This window comes from Pleurodeles waltl, chromosome 5, assembly GCF_031143425.1.
Source record: "Pleurodeles waltl isolate 20211129_DDA chromosome 5, aPleWal1.hap1.20221129, whole genome shotgun sequence".
In the NCBI taxonomy this organism is placed as follows: domain Eukaryota; kingdom Metazoa; phylum Chordata; class Amphibia; order Caudata; family Salamandridae; genus Pleurodeles; species Pleurodeles waltl.
This window is the reverse complement of record NC_090444.1, coordinates 1,413,757,984-1,413,782,470: the sequence shown is the minus strand read 5'-3', so window position 1 is coordinate 1,413,782,470 and position 24,487 is coordinate 1,413,757,984. Positions and strand designations below refer to the sequence as shown.

The window sequence follows — 24,487 nt, the reverse complement described above, 5'->3', positions numbered from 1 at the left end:
TGGTGATGGAGTATCTCATCTGACAAGGATGTAATAAGATTCTAAATGTCCCAGTCAAAGACTACTTTTCTCATTGTCTTTCTCTTCATTTACATTCTCCATCCTCTAGTTTTGAAGGGGACGTCGTAAAAATCCTTAGGGGGTTATTACAACTTTGGAGGAGGTGTTAATCCATCCCAAAAGTGACAGATATACCACCAGACGTATTACAAGTTCCATAGGATATAATGCACTCGTAATACGGCTGGTGGTATATCCGTCACTTTACCGTCACTTTTGGGACGGATTAACACCTCCTCCAAAGTTGTAATAGCCCCCTTAGACTTTTGACATGATGATTTAATGGCAGGCACTGGGGACACTCACTGTGGAAATCACTGGCCTCCAGTTCTTATACTGAAGAGGAATAGTTGAGAAATAAGTGAGTGTGTCAATGAAAATGTATCTAAAATCAGTGTTTAACTAACAGCTGAAAGATTGTTAGTCCTGGGAAACATGAGAGCTTAAAGTCAATAAAAAGAAAGTGAAAAACAGATGGTCAACACTCAAACGATGAGTAAATGCTCAATTCAGGTATACAAATATTTGTATTCCTGAAACACACTTGCCATAAGGTAGCTAATTGCTGAATACTACTATTGGTCATTTGTTGGATAAATCTGTAACACCACAAGGATTCTTGGTTAATCTCATTGCACTGAAAAGAAGGAGTAGCAAAGAACACTTCTACATTTGGTCCACTCAAATGTTTATGTTATGGCTATTAGGGTACTGCTGCGTGGGTTCAGGCCACAGACCGTATTGTTGTGCTTTCATGCAATTATTTAACAATGTATTTATTTATGTTTGGCTCTTTATATATTGTCTCAAGAAACTTGGCACAGGGTGGCTCAGCGATTTACAGCATGACCTGGAATGATAATGAACAAGCAAATGCATGTAAAATACGGGAAATGAAGGTAATCACTGAAAGTGACATCTTTGAAAGGTTTGGGGAGACCATGTACAACGTGTGTTAGATTACAAAAGGTCTTTTAGGGAGTACACTGTGAGGTAACTTTTAAAAGTTCATTATCAAGGCCTATTGTATATGAGCTAGTGACTTGAAAGCAATTATGTTTTTTTTTTGTTTTTTTTACTTTGCTAAGCATTTGTAGAGCTGAAGGAAATTCTGATTTAAAAGCATTTAATGTTCAAAACCGGTTCCCTACCTCTGCAGCACTCACATGTGCCATGATAACAGCAGTTCATTTCATACGAATAGTTATCATGCTGAGGTACATCACATTTTTTGACGGTTTTAGTGAATACAAAGCTACACAGGTTTAGTTAGCCAAATATCAGCTACTCAGTGAAAGTAGCTAAGTTGTAAAGAGGAGCAATTACTTCACTGTCTCTTTTTCCTAACTATACAAAGAAGAGATGTCGCAGTTAGTTTGTAGATATCTATATTTTTTGCCATTTTATAGAGCTTGAACTTGGCCCAAAGGTACTGGAGTCCTTTACATGAGCACCAGTTACATTACACAAGGCCATATTTCTTTTTGTCTAAGCACGGGGAGATTAAGTGATTTGCCCAGAATCGCAGGATGATGAGTCAACAGCGAGACTCAAACTTGGTTCCCCAGCTCCCAAGTAGGCAGTTCTAGCTGTTATAACTAACAGCTGGACAGTGATGGGCTCACATAGATGATAAAGGATACAAAAGTCCTGCAGAAAGAGTTTTGAGTTCTACCTGGCAGCCAAGTGCCTTGCTTCAATTAGACACAATTGTTGGACGTAAAAAATGTGTCTCTGAACCTTCAGACAGAACTAGGGGCATGTCCAAAAGATAAACAATATAACAAAGTACCTAATTATTAAAGGAAAAATTAATATATTTGGTCAATCATATTCTTACAAAACCAGACTCACATGTCTTCTTTAAGTTCAAGTTCACAATACTCCTATTTAATGTCAACGTATAGTGAACTTACATGAAACAAAGCATGGATAACAGAGTAGGACATGAGTTGGAGAAAGTTCCCAATACATAGACAAGTGACGGAATTTAACATAAAGCCAGTTTTCGGTTTGTTACTTTTACGAGAGCTGGAGTAACTTACTTGAATTGCGATCCTTCCATTTTTACAGTAGTTACTGTCAATTTCCACTTGTTCAGAGTCACATGTGGTCTAAGAACGTAACAACTACAAGTACATACTAAAACTCTAGTAATATCAAGTGATCTGATTTCTTAACACAACATAAGTGCTACATTTTCAAAGAAAGCGGATGATTTTGTGGCACACTAGTTTGTTTTGTGCAAACGAAGCAAAACACCAAACCCTATTAAACCTGTTAAAGATGATCTTGTACATTGAGACTAAAAACACATAATTTGATTGACTGAATGTCTTCTGACAACGTGGTTTCATTCCCTTAACTTACATTATCAGCCAAATTGACATACACATAATTTCGCTGCCTTCACTAAATCTCTGGGTTCAGTATTAAACAATGTGCAGAGTTCTAAATCATTTACTCAATACAACAGTAGTGCAAACCTCCCACGTTTTAACTACACCATGTTTACCTGACCGTAAATTTTAATGTAGATGTTCCTTTACCTGACTGCAGTAAGATTATGTTTTAAACAAATCAACAAAAGTCATATTTTCACCCTCTGAGCAGTAGTTCATTAGTCAAACAAGAAAACGCACTTTTATACTGTTTTGAGTCCTGGAAGGCACATTTTGGTCACACAGTCACAGGCCCCATCGGTGGATTCGCACTGCAGCGATGGTGAAAGTTCGTTCAGTTCCTATGCGAGTGGTAGCCGTTAACTGCCCAATTCTGTACCGTCCCACTACCAAAAACAACAAAGAAAATGGCTCCAAATACATCTATAGCAGCAGAAATATAGAAAACAAGCTGCCATTCTTCCACGGTTTTCTGCATAAGAAACAAAAGCGTAAAACAGGGCAAATTTTAGTGAATGACACCAGATGAAACGAGGGTAATGTTCGTCATTAGGAACAAGAATAATATATATAGCAGTGCAGAAATTCAAACCTTAGGGTCTCATTTTACAATGGGCCCTTCCTAATATTATAGAGCAAGAAAAACTGGGCTATGCTAGCCACATTCTTAAATCCATGTAATCTGCCATTTTAAGATAAGTGCAATTAATGTGGTGAATGCATCCGTCATTAAACAGGCACTCACATGTGGCCACAGGGCCAGCCATCTTGGAACGGGTGTTCTATTACATAAAAGCCATTCAAAGAAGACCTCCGTTGTGACTCATCTGTGTGCATGTTGTGGCACGTGCATTAGTTGTGATACACCAGTTGTCATTTGGGCTTTCAAGTTACTGTTCTAACATGGCAAAGGGCCACTCAGAACGGTAAATATAAAGTCAAAAAATAAAGTGTGCACCTACGCAAAGAAAGAAAGCAAGCGTCCTGGTAGCACTTTGCTGGTAAGAGGCCACTGCAACATAAATGAATAAATAACAAATACATAATAATAAAAAAAGAACTGAAGTGGGATAGGGAAAGAGGGTACTGGGAGTTAAGAAGGAATGAAGGGGGGAAGGGGAACAGGTGAGGAAGAGACAAAGGAAATACATGACCCCATGAAAGTGCTGAAACCTAAAGAAAGAAGCATTGGCAAAGAAAGAACCGCTGGCAAGGCAAACAGATCTGGATGTGATGTGCCAAAGCATGTAAACGCAGGCATTCATAAAAGCTGTTTACGCATGTGGCATGCACAAATGTTGTTTATTGCATTACAGCCTGCCCTATTGGCTATATCAATGATGGGGAGAACATTGAGAACATTAATTGCATTCTGTAAAGAAAGAATGCTGGTGATAAAGGAGTGACAATTAAAAGCAATTTATACCAAACAACCAAACACGAATTCAGAGAGTAATACTCCTCTTGGCTGAGTAAAAGTTAATTCTATGTATATATTTTAAATAATTGCTGATAATGCACCTCGCTGACAAACAAGACCTAATCAGAAGGTAATTTGTTTTGTATGGGCAGTGATATATTTTAATGATAGTGACAATAATTTGTTTTAATGACAATGATATCAATTTAACTACAAAGAGCAACAGACAGTGGTCAATGCTAAGACTGAGAAAATACAGATAGCTAAGTAGACATAGCGAGACAGTGAGACGGAGAGAAAGATCAATAAAGATGAAGAGAGACAGAGAATATAGATGGAGAGAAACAGAAAGAGAGACATGCAGTGATTTAGAGAGATACACAGAGAAAGAGAAGGACATGAAGTGAGAGCTAAATGCATACAGAGAGAGAAGGTTAATTGATAGGGAGGGTTATTATATCGAGAGGGATTTATATTGACCGATAAAATAAGAGACACAAAATAATAGAGGTAGATTATATGGACAGAGACGGATAGAGAGACAAAAAGACAGATAGATGCAAAGTCTGGCCATTGATAGATACGAGGTCTACCCACTGAGTTGAGTAGTAAGAACTTCTGTCATTTACAGGGCTAGGAATCTGCAAATTGCAGTATTAAGTAATAGTTAGAAGCAAATTTGAATTATAATGAATCTAATATTCTTACTGGTACAACAACTTCCACTGATCAGACAAATTTTAAGAAAGAGCCGCCCATTAACAGCAGTGTAAAAATTCGTACTGTACAGACTGTATATTAGGTCTGGCCTTAGAGACAGCTTAAGAAGTCTCTTCAGACTATTGTTTTTTTAAATTAAAAAAATATACATAGAGTGGCTTTTATCCATTGGTCAGTTAAATTGTCATACACATGTTGCTTCTGCCCACCACCGCATACAGCATGGAAAAATGTGTCCCCACACTTTACTCATTTACTTGACTTTCAGTCACTGCCCGAAGCCTGTGCACATGCGTTTTACCTTATTTATTTTTTTATTCATAAGAATTTTAAAAAGCAGCTGTTTATTTTGCCTGCATTTCGAATGTGTCCAGTTAGGTGGTTGTTATATTTTGTCTTCTTATTAACTTTGCTGCAATAAAGTGTTTAAGTGAAATTGTAACATTGTAGCATGTACGAACTGAGTCCTTGCTTAGTGGTGATATTCTCCAGTATCCTTTAATCATAAATAGTGAAATGTAAGGCACACAAAGCTTGTTAAAACATCACTAGTAACAAGCAGTCGCAGCTCGCTGAAGGGAAGAGGTGCCGCACACTGGGTTGGGGTGTGTGGAAGGATGGGTGGGAGGGTAATAAACATTACATTATAGAAGAAAAATACCCTGCTTGCTTCCACGCTGCGCTGCAGCTCGTTCTTCCTGGTCACAGGAGGAACAGGCTCCTAGTCTGGCCTGTGGCCAATCCTGACGCTGCTCAGAGCAGCGTTTAGGATTGGCCGGACCGCGCAGCCAGGTTGCTCCCAGGAAGATTGGGAGCCTGTACCTACTCTTTCTAGCCCGGCAACACAGTGCCGGGCTGGAGAGAGCACAGTGCGCATGTGTGTTTGGCCGGCCAAACATACATGCGCACTGAGGGGGAGTGTGTGTCAAATGCCGGTTTTACAGTTTGTGTTATTAAGCATAATTTTTCTGAAATTTCACATAATTATACAAAAGCAAATTTTGCAAATTCGTCAGACCCTTACCCCTGTCCACTATTTGGATTTATATATAATGACACAGCAGTGATGAAGCTGCAATTCTTCTTTGAAGGGTGCATGAGGTTGGCAGGAAAGGTGTGGGGTATATAATTTGCATAGTGTATGTTAGCCGATGTTTTGTAGGGGCTGGGAGAGCTGCTGTTTAGAATACACAGCCTCTAGGCTTACATTCGATCTGATCCTTGCACATATTGCTGGCGATTTTATTTTCCTTGTAATTGACACTCTGCTGTGGCCATAATGGGAGGTGCCCTGTTCCCGTGCTTATCAAACCCCGCTGCATTTCTGGAGAGAACAGCCCAGTTTTAATATGTTTATAGTTTAATTTCACCCATTTGTTTAGTTACATTTACTTTACCAGTAAGTCTTACTTTGCAGGGGAGCCTGCCGGTTGGACAGGGGATGCTGGACACGAGTTAGCATTTTCTTTTCCACCGTGTTTTTGGAGGGAAGCAGGCTTCTGCCTTTAATTGGCTCACACATGGCCACTCCCTCTATGACGGGCTACTTAACGGGCCAGGGAGTGAATCTGTGCAGCGGGTGCACCGTCCGGCACACCAAAGATGCACCAAAGGCAAGCCCGTCTGTGCCCAGACTGCACCATGCATCAGGACCCTTGGCTGACCATCCAGGCTATCATACTTCAGGAATGTGCTTCTCAAACTTGGGAAACGTAGTAAGCCCACAAGATGTCTCACTTTTAACTGCAACTCAGATCTCAATCCGTTCAGTTGCCCAGGAAGTAGTTTTAGTCTTGACTTTAAATCAGATTATTGCCCCCAATTTAACCCGGGACCTATGGAGCACAACCTAACCCGGAACCTAAGGGTCCTCACCTTTTCCCCGCCTAAAATCCTTATTGATGGATCTATTTCCAGTTTATTACTGAACACCAGGTCCGTAGGTAAACACAAAGATAAATTCCTTATGGAAACATGGTTGGAGGAGATATCAGAGCCGGACCTAAAAGTAGTCACACCGGACAAGTATGATCTTTTTAGATTAGACAGAACAGGGAAATAGGAAGAGAGTGGTCTTAATAATTTATCGGAACGATTTGAAAGCCAGTTTTACCCCCATTTTAGACACTGATGGAGAAGTTTTGATGTGTGCATTTAAACTAAATGATAAAGCTACATTAAACTGTTTATTATTATAGTGCCCACCAGGTCCTAATAAGAATTGTATTGTTGTCCTGCAAAGCTTGCTAGAGTCATGTATGGAACATCCTAATTTTATCATACTAGGCGATTTCAGTTTTCACCTAGACTCAGAACATAATACAGAAACAGACCATTTGGTTGACTGCTACAGCAAGTTTGGCCCAAACTGTTAAGGAACCAACCCAATAACACCAATCACATTCTTGATGGCATTTTTACCAATAAGCCACATCTAATATTTGAGAAGGTATTGCCTTTGGTATGGACAGATCGTAAAGCAGTCTTTTTTTTAATTAGCAATCACGGTCCTAAAACCCAGCCCTATAAGGATAGGTAAGACTCTGAAAATGCGACCCTGGCACAAGATTGATAAGATCAAACTTGAAAATGCCTTACTGAATGATACTCCTCTTATTGATACTAATGGTGATATGGCAGTCAAGAATTTCTCAAACTGGATTGACTCTGCAGTTACCCCGCTTGCTCCAGAAAAAAAGCGTAAAATGTGATAGGAAAAGCCCCACTGCTTCATGGTATTCCGCTGAGCTCAGGAAACTGAAGCAAAAATGTTGGGCTTTGGAGTGTAAACGGAGAAAAGAGTTTGAAAGTGAAGCTAGAATTTTGCATAAAGTAGCCTATGAGGAATATAAAGGTTCTATCATGAAAGTAAAAACAAAATACTATGCCGATAAGATAGGCTCTGCTAAAAACTCTACCACATAATTATTTAAAACCTTTAACTTCCTTTCTAATTCTAAGTAAAACAAAGCCTTCACTCCTCATCAAATCTTTTGTGACAAAATGGCTGAGTTTTTCCAGTTGAAGGTCTATAATGTTTTTGAGTTATTTTTGGTTGGTCCACACTCATTAGGTCCGAGACCTCATTTGTCCAACTTCTGAGGAGTCTTCTGATAATGATAGTGGGGCGGTGGACATTAGTGGCCTACACAATTGTCCAAACTCAACAGAGGATCATTAGATTACTAGAAACAACTATATCTGGCTCCCCTGCGGACCCTTGCCTGCTGTCTGTTACATACTGTCTCTGATACTATTGCGGTGAATTTAACAAAACTCTTAAACAATCTATTGACTGCCAGGCATTTTGCAATGGCTTGGAAAAAAGCAAAATTTATTCCCATATAAAAAAAAACATCATTGCCCATATCTAAGCTACCCGTCTCAAAAAAATATTAGAAAAAGCCTTAAGTGAGGTCCTCATGGCATATTTAGAATCCTATGTTTTTGACTCAGCTCAGTATGGTTTTCGACCTAAGCACTGCACAGAGTCAGCATTTGTCTGCTAGAATCCCATCCACAAAACCATCAGGGTTATTTCATTCTGATGTTTGGGGAGCGACTCCTTAGACAAGGGTTTCTCCCAAGGGGCACATAATATCAGTGTTTTGGCCCCTCCAGGGGCTAGTTTGGCTTTTTTTGCGGCCGATCTGTCCCTCGGCGAGCGAGGTCAAAACCCACTAGATGCTAGGGAATATTATTTAGAAATTGTGGGGAGTGACCCCTTGGGCAGGGTCCCTCCTCTGAAGGGCAATGTATTTTACCTGCTTTCTGCCCCCTGGGGGGCTAGTTTGGCCCTTTTTCCAGCTGATCTATCCCCCTGGGGGTTAAAACCCACCAGACGTGAGGGTATTCACATAATGACATTGCATGGAGCATCCCCTTGGGCAAGGGTTGCTCTTGTTGTGTGCAAATAAATTATATCTGTGATTCGGCCTCCCATGGGAGCTAGCTTGCCCTTTTTTCCACCAATCTGCCCCTCCCCCCAAGGCAGAGGGGGGTGGGGGTCGAAACCCAATAGACGCTGGGGAATTAATTTTGGGTAGGGACCAAAGGGAAGATCAGCTGTTTTTAGACCTATCTGCCCTATGGGAGGTAGGGGGTGGAAGCCCACTAGACACCAAGGAATATTTTTTTGAAGGGGAGCAACCCCTTTGGATGGGAGCATTTTTTTTTTTATTCCTATCTCAAAGCCCCTTAGATACTAAGGTTTATGTTTGGAGGGCGACCCCCTGGGAGGCCATATTGTTTGGTTTTTTGAGTGGTTGGTCCTCAGGGTGGGTATCGAGTCACCTGGAAATAACGTTTTGTGTTTGGTGGGGATCAGCTTCTGGGGCATGGTTTACTTCCATCTGGTGGTGTCTTTTTTTGCCTTCGTTATGATTCCTTTCCGGGCAATATCAGTGTCTTCTGATTGATATTTTGTTATCATTTTTATTCATGTTGTAATTTTCTTTTCCTCATTTTAGAGCCAATTCTTTCCTTTGTCTTGTTGAATCTTGTATACCTGTGCAGATTTGGTAGATCTGTAGTTTGTGGAGTTGTGATTGATTAGCAACTCATTTTGTAATATTTTCATCTGATGTATATCAAAGGCTTGTAGGTATTAGTCCTGTTGGCCTATGAGAGTGATGGGCCCTTGAATGGCGCTGTTTGCAAATGTAAGTGTTGTGTTGGGCCCGCAGCACAAATGGTTTTCTGTGTGTAATGTATGAAAGGCGTATGAATGGACTGTAAAGCGGTTGGTGCCTTATCGTGGCTTTACAGCTCATGGGCTGTAAGCCAGTGGGTCTTTGATCTAATGTTAAAATGATCAACAATGACTTTTTGCAGATTTTATTTCAGAAAGCTATTGGTGAATAAAGTTATTTTTAAGAACCTCTTACTTATCCTCGTGCCAAATCCAACCAGCATGCCTGTGATTAACTAGTGGATGAGTGTGCAATAATGTTTAGTTGTTTTTTTGGCTTTTTACTGTCAGTGCATACTCTCTTTGTAGTGAACACCCCCTGCCCTCACATCTCTTTGGAAACAGGTCACTGTGGGAATACTATGTGGCATGTTTTATGTGGCTCCCACAAGGTCTACTTACTCAGAAGCCCTTGTAAATTTGATTAATTGACAAAAACATATTTTTTTTCCTCACATTTCTGTGTGGGACAGTTGTGGGATGACAGGCCGGCTAAAATTTCCTACCATAGAGCATTCCCCCAGGTCTTCTGATATAAATGCTACCTTACATGTGTGGGAGGGCCAAGTGCCTATGACAGGGAAGGACTCAAACGTATTATTGAGACATCAAAATTATCTATCACAAAACATCCTGACTTTGCTAGGGGGTCACCTACCGTTTCGGTCCTGGGCTTGGCAGCCACCTAGGGCAACTTACCAAACCTAGACATGTCTGAAAAATAGACACCCAGAGAAATTGGTGTTGGTTGCATGGATTCCCCTACGTTTTCTTACCCTGCAAAGGTGAAATGTTGAATAAAAACACAAAGTTTCCTTGCATTTCTGAAACGTAAACTACAGGAATGTGCAGGGATCCACAAATTCCTACCACTGAGTGTTCCTTCACTTGTCTCAATAAAAACGCTACCCCCCTTGTGTGGCTGGGCCTAGTGCCACGTCAGGAATGGATCACACCAGAGTCAACAGTAGTCCTCATGCAAGGACTACCATTGACCATCATGTGAACTAATTTTGTTGCAGGCACTAGGCCCAGGCACCCATGTGAGGCACTGTTTTTCTCAGGAGACTTGGGGGAATGGTGGGTGGTAAGAAATTTGCGGCTGCCAGCAGATTCCATGACTTTTACTCACAGAAATGCAAGGAAAATGTGTTTAATTAGGCAAAGATTGAACTAGGTACTTGCTGAGCTGGGGCCCAAAATCCACTGCTACATATATTGCAAAAGCTACATTCTTTTTTAGTGGAAAATTAGTCTAAGTTGCGTTAGGGGCCCTTTTGTGTCACTGGCTTTTGGCCTACCCACACAAGCGAGGCATCCTTTTTTTTTCAGAAGACTTGGTGGAACACTGGGGGGTGAGGGTGGGGCGGCGGAATTTGGGGGCGGTAAGAAATTTGTGGCTGCCAGAAGATTCCAGGACTTCAGGACTTTTCTTCACAGAAACGCAAGGAAAATTTGTTTTTAGGTAAAGTTTGAGCTATGCAGGGGATTCAAGGGAAATAAAACTTGCCACCTTATCCTGGATTCCTCTAGGTGTCTAGTTTTCAAAAATATATAGGTTTGCTTGGTTTCCCTAGGTGCTGGCTGAGCCAGGGCCCCAAATCTAAAGCTAGGCACACTGCAAAAAAATGTGATGTGTCCATGTTGCGTTTTGGGCTGTTTCCTGTTGTGGGCACTAAACCTACCTACACAAGTGAGGTACCATTTTTATCAGAAGACTTAGGGGAATGCTAGGTCGATTGAAGTTTGTGGCTCCCCTCAGATTCTAGAACTTTCCATCACAGAAATAGAAATTTATACCTGCAATCTCAATTTCCATGCCCAATGAACATACATGTTAACCCTTTATACCAAATGTCTTGAATTCTGGTTTTGCCTCCATGTTGAGTTATAGGAATGCAGTTTTAACAGTCAGTACCATGTTGACCAGGCATACCTTTTGTAGAGGGCTCACACTAAACCCAACATAAATTTCTTTAAAATGGCAGAATCCAGATATGTCAATTATAGCCCTAGAAAAGACCTGGGGCTGTGTTACACAAGGGTAAACTTTCTCTGTTTGCGCCAAGGTGCACCTTTTAAAAAGGGTACCGGCTGCAAACAGGGATAGCGTGCACTATTATGATGAATGCGCTGCCTTCAGTACAGGAGGGAACTCTAACTGTCCTGGGGGCAGTGCATTCAAGTGAAATATGTAGCAGCTGCTTTAATCAGCCATTCTGTGGTTTACTGTGCAGATGGCACTCGTCTGCACTTTCAAGAAGGGAGAGAGATACGCTTGCAGGCAGGTGCAGTGATAGATTGATCCTGACGAATGAAAATGTGCTTACCTATGAAATGAAAACCAAGAGATTACACAGCAGGTACGAGAAACTGAGTGGCAGCAGAAAGTGCAACAACAACTGGTTGCAATAACTGGTGCATCAATATAGGATGTGATCTCAGACTGAGGGGACAGACCGTGTACTCATATGGGGGGGGGGTGTGTAGCCCAATGATGACTACAATATTTTATTTTATTTCCACTTATTTGTGAAGGATTTTGCTGCATGTTGCAAATTGATGAGTCTATTATGTTAAAAGCAAAGTGCACTACCACAACCATACGATTTAATGGGAAAAGATGGGGCTAATGATAATGTCTTTACAGTAAGTGTGTTTTTTTTGTAACTAACAAAAAAATATACAATTGTTTCACTTCATTTTGGGGTTCTGTCCTTCTACACCACAAAATTCTAATAACAAATGCACAGTACTGCCAAGTTCTACAAGGGGAGTCCTAGAACATGATCCAGATTTTTAAGTTCTTTATTTAGTTTTCAGTTAGTATTTAACGAAATTTAGATTAGTAGCTTGAACAGAGACAGAATTGAGAGATGATGGATGGCTATGCTCTCAATGAGAAAGGGGGCCACATAAAATTAGGCAAAAGTTAAAGGACAAAGCAGTTGGAATGAAGGTCATACTTAGTATCCAAGAACAAGACCTCTAGTAGACCATGCAAGTGAAAAAGCAAGAGCATCCTCAGACTTAAAACCAAAGAACGTAACGGAAAATACATAGACTAAAACCTTATCGTGCTACAAACAATGAATGTGTAGAACAATATCATTGTTGAAGTTCCCTAAGCACCGTTTAACCTCCACTTGAGGAACACACATCAGAAACACCTCTTAGAATCTTAAAATCTTGTTGCTGTGCAACCTCCATTGCACCTGGTATATCAAAACAGCATTACCACTCCCCTTGCCATCGCCTAATTTTGCCCCTACTTCCTACATCCTTTTTGCATTTCTTCCGCTCTCTCTTATTTATCTGCCCTCTCTTGCTTTGTGTATCGTAATATATAAAGCCACTTATATACAGTCAGTGAGAAAGAAAGCACACCCTTTTAAAGGTTATACCTTCTTTTACATACAAAGATACACAGGATCATTACCTAGCCCTAATCAGGTTCTAACAGTTGATAGATCTAACCTCATAAGACAAAACACAGAAATGTGTCATCATTTATTAAACAAAAAATAACATCCGAAATTTGGTGGCCTTGTGTGAAAATGTAAATGTAGCATATGAATAGATAATGTGTGGCACCCCTTTCAGCAGCAATAACTTAAATTAGGCGCTTCCTGTTAAGAGTTTTGTCATCTCTCACATTGCCTGGGTGGAATTCTGGAGTATTTCTCAGAATAAAAATGTCATCTTAGTGCTGTTTGAGGACATTAGTTTGTGCACAGCTCCCTTAAGGTCCTACAAGAACCTCTCAATTAAAATATTGTCTGGACTTTGACTTGCAATTCGAAACTGCTGGTTCCTCCATTTTCAGTCACTCAGTGGTAGACTCAGTGGTATGTTTTGTATCACTGTTCTATATTATGATCCACTTTCGGCTAAGCTTTAGTTGCTGGACAGATGGTCTCAAGATTTTCTGATAAAATGTATCAATACAGAGATGGATTCTTGGTGGACTCAATGATAGTGAATCTTCCATGTTTTGCAGCTTCATTGCAGGCCCAAATTGTCAGTCCTTGGTATGAGGCTCTTGTGATCATAAACAGTGTCAAACATGACTTTGTATATTACAGCAAAACAATTTTGCTTTGGTCTCATCTGTCGAAAGAATATTGCTCCACACGTTTTGTGGTTATTTTAAGAGCTGTTTTGCAAAAATAGGATGTACAGCAATGGCTTTTGTGGAGATGGATTTTTCTTTAAGCTATTCTTCCTCAAAAGATGTACATGTTTAAGTCTTTTCCTCATGGTAGAATGATGAACTCTAAAGTTTACATTGTGACACAGGGCCGTAGAACCCTCGGGTTCTTTGTAATCTCTTGGAGCATCCTGTAGCCTGAACTTGCAGTACATGTGATGGAACATCCACTCCTGGGTAGAGTATCAACTGTCTTGCATCTGTGGAAGCTGGTTCTTGTGTTGGCAGTATTTTCTGAGAGCGGTAGTATGAGGTGGGTGTTGGCTGCATAGGATATGATGTTTAGTCCATAGGATCTGACAATGTTGGCCAAGGGGGTCATGTAGGTGTTGAAGAGGACGGGGCTGAGGAAGGATCCTTGAGGGACACACCATAGATGATGTCTTTGAGTTTGGAGGTGACTACAGGAAGGCAGACCCTCTGTGTTCTTCCAGTGAGGAAGGAAGCGATCCTTGAAGTCTTCTGATTAGGGTGCAATGAGATACGGTGTCAACGGCTGCTGAGAGGTCAAGGAGGACCAGAGCCACTAATTCTCCCGGGTCGAGGAGGGTTCTGATGTCATCGGTGGCTGTGATCAAGGCAGGCTGGGGCAGAATCCAGATTGGGAGGTGTCTAGGAGAAGTGTCTACTCCAGATAGTTCATGAGTTGCCGGTTGATGGCTTTTTCCAGGACTCGGAGTTGTAGTTTGGAGTTTGCTCGGGATCCGCAGATGGTTTCCTGAGGAGTGGTTTGACTTCTGCTTGTTTCCAGTCTTCAGGAAAGGTGACTATGGCAAATGAGTAGTTGAAGAGGGTGGTGAGCTCACTGCTGATCCTGTGGCTTCCGAGGTTGAAAATGTGGTGGGGGCTCCCAAGCGAACAGAGTTCATGATGGTGGTGGTGTTCTAGGGGCTGATCTGGTCCCATGAGGTAAGTCAGTGGTCTTTGCTGATTTCGATGAGTGCATGAAGCGCAGTCTGAGAGCTTGGGCTGGGGTTCAACATTCTTACAGATGGTGGTGATCTTGTAGTAGGAGAAGTCAGTGAGTTTTTGGGAGGGGTGATGCTGTTTTCTGTGACTGCAGAGATGGAGAACTCTCTGATAATGCTGAAGAACTCTTTGCTATGGTTGAATCTGGACACAATGCTTTGGCTTTCTTCTTTGTCTTTCTCAGTAGCCGGTGGTAGAGGTTGAGGGAGGTCTTGAATGTGGTCCTGTCTGAGGTGTCCTTGCTTGTGTGCCATGTTCTTTCCAGTTGCTTGTAGTGGTGTTTTGTTATTTTCCACTCCTTAGTGTACCATCTTGCCTCCTTGGTGGATCTCTTGGGTCTACTGGTCTTGATGGGAGCAATGATGTTGGTGCAGTTGGTGATCCAGGAGTTGTGGTTTTTGACAGCTTGGTCCTGGTCTGATGCAGTGTTAGGGCATGATGTTTTGAGGGTGTCAGCCCATTGGCTCGCTGATACTTTGCTCCAGCTGCGGTTGGTGGCTCTGGGTGGCTCGGCAGGGGAGGTGCAAAGGATGGTGATGTTCAAGTGTACAGTGGAGTGGTTGGTCCAGGTGAGTTTGGTGACGTGGCTGTACCTGACTCTGTCACAGGAAGTGAAGATGGGGACCAGTGTGTGTCCTGCGTTGTGGGTGAGGTCGGTGACGAGTTGGGTGAGTCCGTTGTTATTCATGGTGTCAAGGAGGCTGGTAGTGTTGCTGTTGTCGTCAAGGTTGAAATTAAGATCTTTGAGGAAGATGTAGTCTTTGGAGTCGATTGCGATGGGAATAAGGAAGTCGGAGGTGGCAGTGCCAAACCTGGGCCATGGGCTAGTGGTCTGTAGGCAAGGGTGCCTCTGATGGTGGTTTTTCCATCCCTTTGGTGTTTGAAGTTGAGGTGGTCAATGGTTTGGATAGTGTTTCTATCTCTGTGGTGTAGTGGATGTATTCTTTGTGGATGACAACAATCTCTCCTCTCCTTGGTGTGGTCTCTGTGTGTTATCTTGTATCCGACGGGTGTTGCTGTGACGATGTTGGGGGCAGATGAGCAAGACAACGTCAGGGGTGAGGGCAGTGATGAGGTCCCAGAACTCGTGGCGTGTTTGCAAAGCGAGCGTGTGTTGAGGAGGAGGCAGGAAAGTTGTTGTGAAGGAAATGCATTGTTTTTGTTGGTTCATGTGGTGGTGTATAGCATTTGGTGGGCAATCTGATGATGCAGGAGAAGTTGCAGTGGATGCAGGAGAAAGGTGGTACCATGGATTGAGGGGAGATGTGGCTGCAGTGGTTATTGTGGCATCTGTGTGTCACGGCTCAGAGTTTAGTGGCGGTGTAGCTGCAGGGTGTATGAGAACCAGGGATCCTGGCACTGGGCGCAGTGCCGGTGCAGACCGGGGTAGATGGGTTTGCCTTTGGTGTGCCAATGGCAAGGCCGGTGCATGTGGCCACTGTGCAGCTGTGCTCTGGCCTCCATTAAGTAGGTTTTGGGCTGAGCGAGGTGAGCTGGGTGGCAGTGGGTGGGGCCAGCAGGAAGCAGACAGAGGCAAACCAAGTGGGAAAAAATGACGGGAGAAAAAAGGAGAGAAAAGCAGGGATAAAAAAAAAAAGAAGGGGAAGCGAGGCACAGGCAGCCACAAAAGGGAAAGGAATTAAGGCAAAGGAACAGGGCAAAGAAGGAAAAGACCAGAAGAAGGAAAAAAACAAAGCACAAGGAGGGCATGATTGTGGGCCGACAGTGAGAGAGAGAGCTGGGCCTGGGATGTGCTCCATAAGGTCATGTTTTTTTGTGATAGTGTTCACAAAACCTTTTGTATCATAGCCATTGAACTGAAGGGGGAGTTGCGAGGCATCAAGGGGTTGAAAAAATCCAGTAATTAATGATACAATGATTCTTTTGGTCCGGAGTATACACTGAAGTGGCAAACTATTATAAAACACACCCTAACAGGCAGTTGGAAAATTGCCTAGGGGACACAACCACTGCTCATTATTCAGATGAGGTGCCTTTTTGCACGTCCGTATGAACCATGTGGGTCCGTTAGAACGTTCTGAATAAGGTCACCAACAGATTTTAGTTACAACATTATCAAGTGACCAAAATCTTTTCTGCTCTAGGTAAACTATTGTGGCACATTTATGTAACCATTTAATCACTTTTCTTTATTTTTTTTGAGAGAGGGACTTTCTATTGAAATCATTACTGGTTAGGACACTAATCGTACTTCCTAACTCATGCAACTGAAGTGTTATGTACTAAGCACATTAAACCAGCTATCATCCTCAAACCATAGCATTGATAAAATCTGTAGCCAGATGAAAATGTTTTATTTAGCACCTGCCAGAGAGAAGTTCAACCTGCCTTATCAAATGCTTTAATTTGAAAAATGGGGCAACCCATTACCCTGGGACCTGGGTAAGTGAATAATATAACAGGTTTTTTTTGGTCCCTCTGGGGAATGATATGAATTAACTTCCACAACAGTGGTTTTACCATAAAGAACTTTCTGTACCGATGAAGTTTCTAAATAATATATCAAATTTATTAGAAACTTAAATTCCGCAAATTCCACAGTTTAAAGTAAAGTAATCAAGGTGCTCCTGTATAACGATGCAGTGTGGGTGAATTATGTGTTTGTATAAATGTTACAGTGCTATTTACATGAAAACTAAAACCAAAGTGTGGTTAAAAGCATGAGGTCTCGGATAAGCACCTATAACAATAGGTGCTGTGAGCCTGCTGAATTTTTCAAAAGCCAATCCACATGTTCCAATACAATGTTGAAAGTTGGCCAAGTTTTCAAGGCTGTCTCTCCCAAGGCCGCACTAGAGAAAAACACAAAATATGCGCTTCTCATCATGCTATCGTGTTCGGTGAGAGAAAATAACGAAAAACACAAGCTGAGTTTACCATGTGGAAAAACACAGCTCATCTGCAACGTCTCAACTGCAATGTCTAATGCCTTGATAAAGCCAATAGGCAGCTAAAGTGAATACAAAATGGAATGTCTAATGCCACGATAAAGCTAATAGGCAGCTAAACTGAATACAAAATGTAATGTCTAATGCCACATTAAAGCCAATAGGCAGCTTAACTGAATACAAAATGTAATGTGCTACTGGTGAACACTGAACAACTAATATGCACAGTGGTGAAACACAAAGTCAGTGGTCAAACATAATTATTTTCATTACAAGGACCGTAACAGATATGCAGCTCCATTAGGACTGGCATTGGTTGTTTGGACTGCAAATCTCCCTTTTTACCTAGGAGATTACAGCAGTCGGAAAACACAGCCTACCAGGCTACCTGCTTTGGTAAAAACTGAATAAGAAATTGGAAAATCAACTGATGCATGGAGGTCCGAGGGCGAGGTAGAGATGACACCGACTTTGACTCTGAGAAAAGCACACTTGATGGACAGTTCAAGGAACAGGGAAAACTCTACCCAGCTCAGAGGAGGTTGAAGCATGTCCTCACACCCCCACCCCGACTCCCGAAATCCTTATGTTACCTAGCTTGCTTGAACGAATACCACAAACAAGACTAACTGGATGTCAAGGGAACCTTGCTGTCACATTAATGAAAGGTAGCAATAAGGAGGGATGGCGTCATTAATGGCTCAATTCAACATCTCTTGGAATTCTAGTTAAGGACAGGTAGATTAACAATTCAATCTAACTTCACTGTTGCATGCCCATACACCGGGGCATGGCAAGAGACTTACCAAGCATGCTCTCCAGGATACTTACACCCAAAACAAAATCATGCTACTTCTGTGGAAATGGGAAGCAGTGATTAGGGCCAGCTGTGCATGTGTGGCAGGGAGCAGTGCCAATTCTGCACAGATGGCTGGAATCAAGGAAGGATATTATAAGGATTTCCACTCCACAAATGATGTACAGCAACTGTGGCACCACCACCACAAAAGACATTTCTTGAGCTGCATAGGCCACAAGCTTGTGATAAACAGATGATTAACAGGTACAAGGACATGGTCTTTGGACATGTGCAGCAATAGTTGGCAAAAAAAACTATTTGGTATTAATTGCATATTGGACCTGAAATATTGCAACTGTTAGAACTGGTGAAAAATGCAAGACCTGCCCACATTATAGGCAAACTGAAGAAATAAAAACCCAATATTAACAACTATCAGTGCAAAGTTTGAAAATAGCATATGAAGCAAATGAAACACAGAGCACACACAAAGTATTAAATATAAGGCAGCAACCAGCCAAATTAAACAATATTTTCTGTGCCATTAGAGCAAATACAGAGGCACAGGAAAGTGAAGCAGATACATTAGTTTTGGATTTTGGTATTCTGAGGGCAGACTGGAAGATTTTCAACACAGTGACAGAAACCAAAGACAGAATGATTATGCCAACTGCCTACACACCAAATTGTCCAACCTGACAGAAAGAGTGATGCTGCATGAATATGGGACTGAAAAAGTCTGGTGGTGCTTGGGAATGAATAACAGCAGAATTATCGGACTGCTGCACAGAATTAAAGCCCCAAGACTGGACCTTTATCTGGAACACTGGCCAAGCACCCAGGCCCATTTCCATTTCTTTTTTTAGTGTTTTAGTACCTTTATTAAGTTTTGACATTTCAAAAAGAACCAGCATGATAAAGAACCATCCGTATCATGCCGATGATTGTTCAGTGTAGCTTAAATGGCCATTTACAGGTAATAAATAGTGGGCATACACCATTTCACTATAAAACTCAGTGAAGTATTTATCAAAACAGTAAGCAGGCGAGGGAGCCAAGGGAATAGGAAGGAGTGGGGGAGAAATAAGGTTGAGAAAGTGACAAAAAGTATTCAATTAAGTAGCAGTATCATAATCCCACTCATGAGGTTCAAACCACCAGTCGTGTTGTGGAGCACAGTTGTTTTTCTGGTGCTACAGATGCTGCTGACTGCTAAAGAAATGTTGGACTAACATCTGAGTGTAGTGGGCACGTCAGTAATAGGCATTGGGTCAGTCAATGTCCTTTGAATCATGTATCAAGGCAAGTGCCATTGAAGGTGTTATGGATAACATGTGGTTTCGTGCAAGCATGTTCCATATTGAGGACCAAAAAGGCATGTGAAGAAGCTAAATTTCAATCAAGCCTCTTTTAAACATTTGTCGTGTGATTGTAGGAGAACTGACCTTCTTCCAGAGCACAGACTGTCTCTACAGGGCCTTTTCCCATTTGGTTTTCAAAGCTGCACTTGTGTTTTGGAATAGAGGTCTCCTTTCATATAGCCCGGTTACAAGTTTCTTGTTACTACTCTCTTAGAATACATAACTGTGCATTAAGGAGGGGATAAGAATGCCCAACTGATTGCATGCGAAATACAGTATTTTAGCTTGTGAAATCACCAGTACTGAAATCTAATCAGTTAAATTTTGCTAGCATTTGGAGGAATGTTTTGAATTTCCCATCTGTGTATAGGTGATCTAGCACAAGTATATCTCTGGAAATATAGTAGAGTGAGTGAACGGATCTGGGATCAATAATTGTCAGAATTATTCCATATGGGGCTTGTCACTGTAGATATCCATATAAGCGCAATTTTCTATGAATCCATCTTCAGGTATTGATCGAGCCATGAAGTATAAGATTGTGCAGATCACTAACATCCTTTTGTCTCCTGTATAGGTTTTGTGACTGACAACATTTTTCAAGGGTGTGCATCTCTATTGGCAGCCAGTCATGGGTTTCACAGTTTTAAGCCAGCTGTGATAGTTTGAGTGAAAATTCACTGATCCAGTTTGCAGTGGTCACATCAGTCATGGGCATGGGCTCGCACTTGAACCAACTAATCTTACAGCTGGAGACATTTGAAAATTATTTGATGGTGTGATGCGTGTCACAAGAAAAGGGTAAGAAGGACGTTGTCAGCATAGAAAAAGATTTTCAATTTGCCTGCTGTTGTCTGGAGACCGGAGATGTCCGAGGTTTGTCGAAATACTGTTGCTGGGGATTCTAGAACTAGCAAGAATAGCATTGGGTACAATAGGCAGCTTTGCCTAGTGCCCCTACAAATGTGAACTGGGTCTGAGAGGAAATCATTAGGGCTTCCTACTGCCTTGGGTTTACTGTACAGGCATCTGGTCATGGTGAGAAAGGTTTGTCCAGTACCAATTTGGTCCATCAGACAGAACAGGTAGTCCCACTCTACCCTGTCAAAGGCCTTCTCAGCATCCAGGTTGAGGCCCATCCCTTCTTCACTGGTCTTTCACTGCCAAAGTAAATTTAATAGAGTTCTAAGGTGGTTTCTTGAGCATCTACCTAGTCTACAACCCACCTGATTTTTATGAATACAATTAGGGATAATCCTTGTTGTCTTTGGGCCAATATATTCACTAGGATCTTCATATCGCTATTAAGAAGCAAGATACATTTGCAATTAGAGTAAAGGAGTGAGTCCCTGCCTGGCTTTGGGATATGCATGAAGAAGACCTTATTAAATATTAAATACCGGACGTGCCCTCTGGGTGCATTTCTCTGTAGACCTTCCCTAACAAAGGATGACATGTGGAGCAGTGATTCTGAAAAATGTAATGGGTAAGCCGTCCTCACCTGGGGTCTTCCCCATGGGCAGAACCACGAGGGCCTCTGCTATCTCAGCACCTGTAAATTCACCTTCCAGTGCCTCCCATAAATTAGCAGGAGGAAGGGTTATCTTTAGTTCTTTTAAAATGCTCATCTCTTGTGGTGTTTTGGCATTGACTGAGCTTGTGCAGGAGACAGTATGACTTTACAACAAAAGGTAAGAATAGTTCATGTTAAGTTAACTGTTAAACACACACACACACACACATATAAATATATATATAATTATTTTGGGTTGGGTGACCCTCCCAGAACCCCTGCCTTTTTAAAAATTAATTATAAATTAATTTTGTCTTTATTGTGGGGGAAACCCCAACCGGCCCTTTTTTAAATGACCTTTAACGCCCTATACCACTACCCACCCCTACAAAATACTCTTACCACCCATGTCACTCCTCAAACCTAAACCCTAGAAAAACCCTTAGTACCTTATGCCTCTATTATGCTAAACCCTAAAACTACCCTTACTGCCCTATACCCCTACACACCCAAAACCCTAAAAATACCCTTACCAACTTATACCCTCACATGCCCTTAAAGCCTAAAAATACCCTTACAAACCTATTCCCTTAGCATCCCCTAAACTGAAAACAATACACCAACCCACCCCAAAACCCTAATACCCTTGTCACCCTACACTGTTACCCACACAAAAGCCTAATAACCCTTACCACCCTGAACCCTTACCTGCTCCTAAACCCTAAAATTAGCCTTACCACCTTATACCCCTACCCACGCCAACACTGTAAAGCGTATTGAGGTTAAACTTCTTCTTGACCAAGCTCCGGAGCAGTGTGTCCAAGTGGTGTTCTCAATTCATTTTATATAGCAAGACAATCTCCTTCTCCAATGATTCTTGTCTCTCTCCCTCTCCTCTCTGGGTCTGGTTATGGAATCTCATAGCATCAGTTGGCGTAAAGCTTTAAATGACCAAGACATAAGGAGTAACTATTTTAATTAATTACATATGTAAAGTGCTGCAAAGGTCCTGACTTTTTGGTATATGTAGTGTCACATCTTAAATATAAGAAGGATCTGCCGCAAGAACTTTTTTTGGGCTCACATGGGGTGTTGTTGCTTGTACAGGCTCCAGTAGTCTTGATCTTAGTAGACGAGCAGTCGTAAATTATAGATGTCTACCACCTAAATATTAGACTACATTTTAAATAGATGAGTAGGTGTGAATTATAAATGCTTACTGGCAAGATATTAGACCATGCCCTTGGCGAGAGTCAGCTTTATTATACATTGATATCACACTTTATCTGTAATAATTACTGGGCACGCACCATTACCATTTTAAGATGGCGGACCTTGCCACTTTCACTCTTTTTAGTAATGCGGGGACCAAGCCCTCCACTTCTGTTTTCATGCAGCTATTTACCCTGTCAGTAATGATGTCCAGGTCTAACATTCCAGTGATCATGCATTCGTTGTGTGCACCGCTACAGAGGAGAGTGTTCACTCCAGCTAGCACTTGGACTTTTGGGTAGGTGCACCATTGCGGTGAGGCCCTACTTAATATGTTGTTTTGCTGGCCGTTGTAGCATCATGTTCTTTTACTACCTGCAGCTTAGAAGGGTCTTTACAGTTATATTCCTGTATTTTCATTTATATAGACGCTTACCTAGTGTGCCTTAGTTTGTGCCACAGTGGATTCTGCATTATTAGTTTCTGGTTTAATCGTACTTGAGGAATTCATTTATTTGATTTTATGCTCCATGTAGCATGTGCACCACAATTGTATAACCTTCCCAGTGAGGGCCTGAATGAATTATCCTTGTAGTTTTCTAAAAGTATGATGCCCAAGTTGTACTTTTAGCTTTGAATATTCTTTTTACAACACAAGTACTTTATAAGCCGTCAGTACACTGAATAGCCACTATGAATGATAGATTTTTGCGGAATGTATTCCTCTGTTTTGGAGATGTGTAGATCTGTCTTAAGGGTCTTTGTAGGTAGATCCTCCACATGGTTTGTGGTGCATGGGTTGTTCATAGCTTTTCATAAAGTTCCATGGGAATGGCGCGATATAAACTGCATCAGGGGCCATTTGACTTCTACATTCTTTTTTTACCCTTTCACAGCAATATAATACCAGAACATTGGACACAAGTTCTTTTTTTGCATGGGCACCTCAGTGTGAGTTTCTTGTGTCAGGTTGTGTTATTTAAAAGAATTTTGCTTGTGTATGTATTTCTTTAGATGGATAAGTCTTCCATTTTGTTGTCCTGAAGAGGCCTGTAATGAGAAGGCCAGAACGCGCCAACATATGTAATTGGAGGAGTCAAGCTTAATCTGGATATGGAAATGAAATTAATTTATAAGGCATTTCTGGAATGGAATATATGAGAGGACATTGGTCTATCTCAAGGGACTGCCTTTAGAGGCTACCTCTTTAAAACACTGCAGTTGACTCCTAGGTGCAGCCTTAAAAAGTAATAGTAGTTGAAGACTGCACTTCATATTTTATGCATTCTCAATATAAAATTGTGTCTTTTGTTGAGATTTAATGTATCTATGTGTTTTATGAAAAATGATCAAGTCACTTACCTTCGGTAACGATGCATCTGGTACAGATATATTCTAGTTGCAGATTCCTTACCTTAGAATTTCCCCCAGGCATCAGACTGGAACCAGAGACTTTTCTCCAAGCAGTGCTCCTGCACGTCATCAGGTGGCGTCAGTCGAATCCGCATGCGTCCTTGGCGTCGTGGTTGCCATGACGTCGCGGTCGTATATAGGTCATATATGGCGCGCTGATGTCAGTTTCTTTTTTCCGAATTTCCACGCCAGTAGCGTGGAGCCATGAGGAACACTGAGAATGGTGCGCCATAACTAGGGACCTTAAAGGGAAGTCCCTGTCCCTATCCATAGAAATCAGTTCGCAGAGCGGGGAAGATGGGCAGGTCAGTAAAGAATCTGCAACTAGAATATGTCTCAACTAGATACATTGTTACCAAAGGTAAGTAACTTGTTCATCTGATAGAGACTTCTAGTTGCAGATTCCTTACCACAGAATAGATACCCGAGCAATACCATCCCCGGTGGTGGGCTGCGAACTAAGATCACACCAAAAAGTCTTGGAGGACTGAATGGCCTAAGTAGCCATCTCAGCCAGGCAAATATCAAGGACTGGGACTCCGCATGCCATCGCTGTGGTGGAAGCAGTTGCTATGGTGGAATGAGCACACAAACCCTCAAGGGGTTTCTTTTTCGCCAGAGCATAGCACATCTTGATGTAGAGAACAGCCCATAGCAAGATCGTCCTCTTCTGCACCATCCTTCCTTTCTTCGCACCTACATAACCCACAAAGAGTTGATCATCCACCCAGAAATCTTTAGTACTATTGAGGTAGAACGCCAAGGCAGTGGAGTCTCTCCTCCTCATGAGAGGGATGTGGGGGGAGGGT

At 41.8% G+C, this 24,487-nt stretch overlaps 1 protein-coding gene across 2 annotated transcripts in view; it reads right to left on the bottom strand.

The window, feature by feature from the left end:
* Positions 1-1,142: 1,142 nt before the first annotated feature.
* The window catches only part of SLC17A5 (solute carrier family 17 member 5), a 354,543-nt gene continuing 331,198 nt past the window's right edge, over positions 1,143-24,487 (bottom strand). For both annotated transcript variants that reach the window (XM_069235678.1, XM_069235679.1), the window contains exon 11: positions 1,143-2,934. In XM_069235678.1, coding sequence (XP_069091779.1) covers positions 2,797-2,934 — 138 coding nt within the window. In that variant the 3' untranslated portion in view covers positions 1,143-2,796. The remainder of the gene's footprint in view (positions 2,935-24,487) is intronic.